Raw genomic sequence first — 6,616 nt, 5'->3', positions numbered from 1 at the left:
AAAAAAAAAAAAAAAAAAAAAAAAAAAAAAAAAAAAAAAAAAAAAAAAAAAAAAAAAAAAAAAAGAGCACAGGTCTAAACCCTGAGAAATGGGAGAATAGGCAGAAATAAAAGTACTTATTACAAGGTACATTTTGACATAATTTAAAAATAGAAATTCACAGGGCCCTCCTCACCTGTAGGAATAAATTGTCATTACTATTTTCTGCACTCACAAATTTTAAATGTAATTTAATAAAGCTAATAACAAACATGCAATGTGTTTTTTAAACCACTAAGAACAAAGTATATAATGTATACTTACTGTCCACAGAAGTTTTTGATAACTAATCAATAAATGCATGGTATTTGCCGTCCCAGCTGCCATTGCAAACTCTCGCTGTTCACTGGACTTCAACCCCAATGCATGACACATAAAGAGATTCGGGGCCATGACCATTGCTACATTCATGACCGTCATTTTATTTTTTTCTTTATTATCTATTACTCTTTGGAGAAATTCAAGAAGGGCCTGAAACAGAAATGATTCTTTGAGATTTGTGTCACATATGAAGATAAAAGATGAAAGCACTGCGGCATATAAAATTTTTATTTCATTAAAAAAACACGTTGTGTAGAAGCACAGTTCAGCTAATCACATCCAACAGGCCCTGCTAGCAAAGCTTCTCCAGTTGGCTGATGCTCCCTGAGATGGAAGTTAGCTTCTACGAAGGACCACGGCACTGGGGAATGAAGCAGAGATGGCGCATAGCTGAACTAGGGAGCAGGGAGAGGAGTGGGGAAGTGTCAGACCTCTGGCCTATGGGAGTCATGAAGAGCTGAAAAGTTAAAACATCAAACAAACATTGGCTTATTTCAGAAAGTGCTACATTTTCCTATGTTGAGATTTTTAAAAATCCCCTCATTCCACGTCAGTTTCATTTGCCTAAGGCAATTAATATCTGGCTGATGTGGAACCTACAAAGAAGGGGCCAGGCACTGGGCATGGTGGTGCACACCTGTAGTCCCAGATCCCTAGGAGGCTGAAGTGGGAGGATCATCCAAGCCTAGGAGTCTGAGTCCAGCCTAGGCAACAGAGAGGAACCCAGAGAAAGAAAAGAAAAGAGAGAAAGAAAAAGAAAAAAAAGAGAGAGAGAGAGAGAGAAAGAGAGGGGCAGGGCAGGGCAGAACAGAACACTGTGGGGGGAAATGAGTAGAGACCAAAGACAATCTTCTTTTTTTTTTGAGACTGAGTCTCACTCTGTTGCCCAGGCCAGCATGCAGTGGTAGTGGTAGATCATAGCTCACTACAGCCTCAAACTCCTGGGCTCAAGCGATCCTCCTGCCTCAGCCTCCAGAGTAGCTGGGACCACAGGTGGCTAAAAAAATTAGCCACCACGCCTGGCTAATTTTTTTGATTTTTTATAGAGAGAGTCTTGCTATGTTGCCCAGGCTGGTCTTGAACTCTTGAGTTCAAGAAATACTTCCACCTCATCCTCCCAAAGTGCTAGGATTACAGGCGTAACCCATCACACCCAGCTAAGAATTTTTTTAAATGAATGAAAAGGAACTTTTCATCAGGACAGGTTAGGTTATGCTCAGCTCGATGCCACATACGTCCACCCCTACTGCAGACACTCATTGTCCTCTGAACCTATCTTCCCCAAAAGCCAAAGGCAGCTGAGGTCACCCTACTTTAACAGGACTTACGGCTTCAGATTTTTCTCTTGCCTTCTTAATTTGTTCTAGAACAGCAGCAAGCATAACTGCACAGGTATTCAATGTTCTCTCTGAATGAGGCAGTTTATGAAGCACATTAGAGAGATTGCTTAATCCTAACTTGGAGACTGACACTGCAATTACCCCCATTTTACAGATGAGAAAAAAATGTTTGGAGAATGTAAGTAACTTCCTGGTGGTCATACAGTTAGCAGGTCATGGAGAAAGAATTTAATTACAGGGCTATCTGGTTTTTGTTTCTAAATTCTTAACTACTTACTGAAAGAATCATTTTTTCATAGTTAGCCTAAAATCCCTACCCTAAAAAGGCCAAATACACTATACTAAAATGGAAAAAGAAAAAAAAAAAAGTATCTATCTTTCAAAGAATTTGAGGAAAAGAAATTCCTCTAAGTGCTAACACGTTGCTCTTGAATCAAGTTTAGCTGCTATATAGACCTTGAAAATTTGAAACAAATTAAGGACAGAGCTTTAATATCTAACAATGAGATTTATGTATCTAATTTCTAGTACGGTGCTCAGGAAGTTAAATTGTAATCCAAGCATAAAGTTATATAAAACAACATGTTCTCAAATGAGGACAAAAGATTAATTGGTGAAGTTTGGAAAAAATATTTAATTTTGTTCCACAGAGACCGAAATAATCGTTCAGGGGCCAGTATATCTCCTTCTTTATGAGCATAAATTACAAAGATTAGGCAATAAACTATTTTAATTGTGGTGTGCATAGGCAATAACGTTATTTGAAATATTACTATCAGAATACTAGAGAATAAGAGAGAGAGTTAATATAAAATTAACGAGATGCTAGCCTAGCACTTGCTGAAGGAACTGCAGTATCTTCTGTCTGAACCTTAAGCATTTCCCCTTTTTATATATATTTTTATTTCAATAGTTTTGGGGATATAGGTGTTTTTTGGTGACGTGAGGAAGTTCTTTTGCAGTAATTTCTAAGATTTTGGTGCACTTGTCACCTGAGGAGTGTACAATGTACCCAGTACGCAGTCTTTTCTCTCTCACTGTTCTCCTACCCTTCCTTCCCCTCAGGTCCCAAAGTCCAGTGTGTCATTCTTACGCCTTTGTATCCTCATAGCTCAGCTCCTACTGATAAGTGAGAACCTGCGATATTTGGTTTCCCGTTCCTGCGTTACTTCACTTAGAATAATGGCTTCTGGTTCCATCCAAGTTGTTGCAAAGGCCATTATTTCAATCTGTTTTAAGGCTGAGTAGTATTACATGGGTGTGTGTGTGTATGTGTGTGTGTGTATCACGTTTTCTTTATACACTCATTGAGAACCTACCCTGTTTCAAAAAGCATTTACTTTATCACTGGCCCGGTGGTATCAATGTATCACTGGACTCACTCTCTGAAAACCCAGGTTTGAATCCTAGCACAATTACTTATTAGCTAGGTGTGATGTTAGAGTAAATATTTCTATACCTCTGCTCTTTAAAGTTTTCTTATTTGTAAAATGGGAATACTTATCTCTCAGCCTGAAAGGCAAGACAATGTATATAATGAGCTTCTTAAAACTACAAAAAAGATAAATGTCAATAATCATATTAACATGGGTCCCCTCTTGCTATCTGAAATCAGTCTTCACTATTGCTCCAAGTCAAAGGTAGGTGTGATCATTGGTGCAAATGCACCATAATTCAAAGTTAAAAAAACAAAAAACAAAAAAACAAACAAAAAAAACTAACTGTGGTTAAGCAACTTGCCCAAACACACCTGTCGATTTACTATCACGCCAAGATGAGGTATTGACCATGGTGCCTCTTAATCTTAGACTTGCTGGAGCAGTATTACACACAAGTCATGCACATGATTCTGTCCTTCAAATGACAACTAAAGGCATGTTGCTAGCACTGGAAAAGTTGGAGAATTTTGTGTTGGGGTTCCCGAAATTATATTGCAGTGGAGTTTCCCTTCCCTTTTACAGAAAGGAATTTATGGCTTATTCTTTGCACATATGGCATTCTTGTTCCAATGTTCTATTATTGAAGTTCTAGTTTGAAACCTTCAGCAGAGCAGGCTAATTAAGTCACTAAAGCTTAAATAAACATGTAAAATTACTTGTTTGCATCTCCAGTTTTTCACTAAAAATAGTACTTCCAACCCACTTAATTATAAAATTATGTTTCCAATAGCCTCATCCACAAAAAGTAAGAACTAGCCTATAATTTTTAAAATATTTTTTAACAATTTTTAAAAGAGCATGCCTGGGACTTTGAGGGCAAAGTCCAAAGAAGAGTTCTGGATTAGCCACACCCACAGTAGCCATATTGAATTGAGAGCTTCCTCCCACAACTACTTGAACTCATTTGAATGTAGGGATACTTTAAGTAAATCATATGTTTTCCAATACGCACTGCACACTGGTCACTGATAGGGCTGTCACCCAGAGATGTGGCAAGAAAAAGTCAATGAGTAAGAAGAAGACGTTCCTCCCTATTTCTGAGTAGTTGAAGCCCTGTGTCAGGAGCATTGCTGGCAAGCAGAGGACATGTTGGATCATCAGCCCCGCTTCGTCCTGAGCCCCCTGTCCCTGTCTCAGCCACAATCTCCACACACTTACACAGCAACCCCAGGCACATATTGTTCGAATATAACCCTTTCTGAGTTCACCTCTGCCTCAAAAGCAAAGTGAAACAAAACCTAATGCTGCCTCCCGGGTTATTCATTTGAAACAAAAGGCTTTTTTTTTCTGACTTAGGGAATAACCCTTCGGAAGTTCTCCTGTAGCGGATGTAGCATTTTACCTCCAGTAATCCCCCTAAGCTGCTTCATCAAGAACAGCTGAGTATTAACATTCATTCCATGGGCATTAAAGAACTATCACTCATGCAGTTACAATTCAAGGGGTTTTAATGAATTACAGGGAAAGAATTCCAAGGTGTACCTACTAGTGAATTTGTTTTCTTAACTTGAAAGTTCTTGTCGTGAGATTTTAAATACAAAAAAATGAATTACTACTACATGCTTATTAAATACAACTCGAAACATGCAAAAAATAAAAATAAGAAGGAGAAAAAAACTGAAAAGCACCCATGTTTCCATTAACCAACGACCCTCAATCGTCTGGTTTGGAAGAAGAAATATCTGAAGGCAAGGGCAAAACTTTAGATAATACTTTTACTAAATTTATTTTTTTTCCTTTTTCTTCTATAAGAGTTTATAATTAAACCTTTTACAACTACTCTATAAACTTCTGCTGTTAAGGAAAATAAATCAGTATGGAACAATCCCCTGATTATGAAAGCTTCTGACAATACTTATAATGGATGATATTAAATCATATAAACATTAGACCAAATCACTTCAAAATGATAATATAAAACAGAAACTCAGGATAAACCCTTAGAGAAATAAATAGAATTTGTTTGAGTTGGTCTATCTTTTGGTTAACAAATGTATCAAATCACCATTATGACTTATTCCAAAATCCACCATTTTGAACTACAAACTGTAAGATCTTCAGGTAGTAGTGGGTTATATCTGATGTGGCTTAACATTTTTGTTTTAAACATTTATATTTTACCTTACTACTACATGCTTATTAAATACAACTCAAAACATGCAAAAAATAGAATAAGGAGGCAAAAACTAAAAAGCACCCATGCTTCCGTTAAGCAATAAACCTCAATCATCTGCTTTGGAAGAAGACATATTATAGTGAAAAATTTTTTAAAAAAAGCTTAATAACATTAGTAACAAAACAACTTCATAAATAAAGAGTTAAAGACTTTCACCCTCTGTCTTTAAAAGTAGGCTTTTTCTTTATAGACTTTTATGAACATATCCAAGATACACATCGTACTGTTTTGCCACAAATAATGAAAAATTACTGTGCTTAGTTCTAAGGGATATTTAATGTAAATTAATGGAGCTGACCTTCAGCGTGTCCCTGTTTGCATCAGGTAGGAGGATGACAAGAAGGTTCAAGGCCTGTAGTTGCTGATTCTTGGTTGGAAGATCTGCGGACAGATTAAATAAATCTGAACTCTTTTCTTTACTGAACATTTTCCTTTACTTTCTTTTTTCACTTTTGAAGAAAAAAGTTATTTGGCATAAACATTACTGTAAAATGTAAGACACAACGACTGAGCAGCAAGCCTTGTTGAGAGTGTGTTTGTGGGAGATCAGCAGAAGCAGCTGCTGTTAGGAGCTTCCTCTCTCTCAGAATGCTCACTTCCAACTGTGATCATATGACGCGCGGCCTTATGTTTGCAGACACACAACAGTGCTTTGGAAATAATTTTAACTTCTGCGTGATAATTATTCCCCAATGAAAAGACATAGAGGATTGGACCTTCCGTGATATGGTATCAGGGTGCGTCTGTAACAGTGAAGTTTATTTCTTTTAATGGTGAGTGAACAAATGCATGGTAAGAGTCCATTAATTCCAACAAGAATATGTAAAATAGGGCCTGGAACACAATAGGTGCTTATACATGCCTGTGGAATAAATTAGAAAACCAAGCAGCAATTAAACAGTCTAAGAGGTGATTATCATTGATGCTATCATTTTCGGCAGCCCTTACCCCATTTAAGTAATACTCATGGATATTTAGAATCATTCCAGCATTTCTTTTTCAGCAATAAATTTGGTCCTTTAATCCATATCCAAGAAATGTGTGCAACATAGCACAATTTCAACATTAAGAAGTATTTCCAACAGAAGGTAATTTATTCTGTTTAAAGAAGAAATATGTTAAGAAAAAATACTTAAAACAGAAGATGATTTCAGTTCCATCTCTCCTAGAAATTCTGAAGAAATGTCATGATACAAGATGACTCATGAAACCATCTCAATATTGTGTGCTTTAAGAATAGCCTGGCACAGTTCTGGTTGAAACTGTAGCTCACCATAATTTTTTTTTTTTTTTTTTTTTTT

The 6,616-nt window shown here is 36.7% G+C and overlaps 1 protein-coding gene across 5 annotated transcripts in view; it reads right to left on the bottom strand.

Moving 5' to 3' along the window:
- ARHGAP18 (Rho GTPase activating protein 18) overlaps window positions 1–6,616 on the bottom strand; it is a 197,661-nt gene that overhangs the window by 23,445 nt on the left and 167,600 nt on the right. For all 5 annotated transcript variants that reach the window (XR_001826694.2, XM_037740231.1, XM_017533283.2 and 2 more), the window contains exons 10-11: window positions 5,614–5,696; window positions 304–510 (exon numbers count right to left, since the gene is read on the bottom strand). Coding sequence is in view for 4 of the 5 variants with exons in the window: in XM_037740231.1 (XP_037596159.1) it covers window positions 304–510; window positions 5,614–5,696 (290 nt within the window). In the remaining variant the exon portion in view is untranslated. The remainder of the gene's footprint in view (window positions 1–303; window positions 511–5,613; window positions 5,697–6,616) is intronic.

Source organism: Cebus imitator, unplaced genomic scaffold, assembly GCF_001604975.1.
Source record: "Cebus imitator isolate Cc_AM_T3 unplaced genomic scaffold, Cebus_imitator-1.0 Scaffold81, whole genome shotgun sequence".
NCBI lineage: Eukaryota > Metazoa > Chordata > Mammalia > Primates > Cebidae > Cebus > Cebus imitator.
This window is presented reverse-complemented; position numbering and strand designations above follow the sequence as displayed.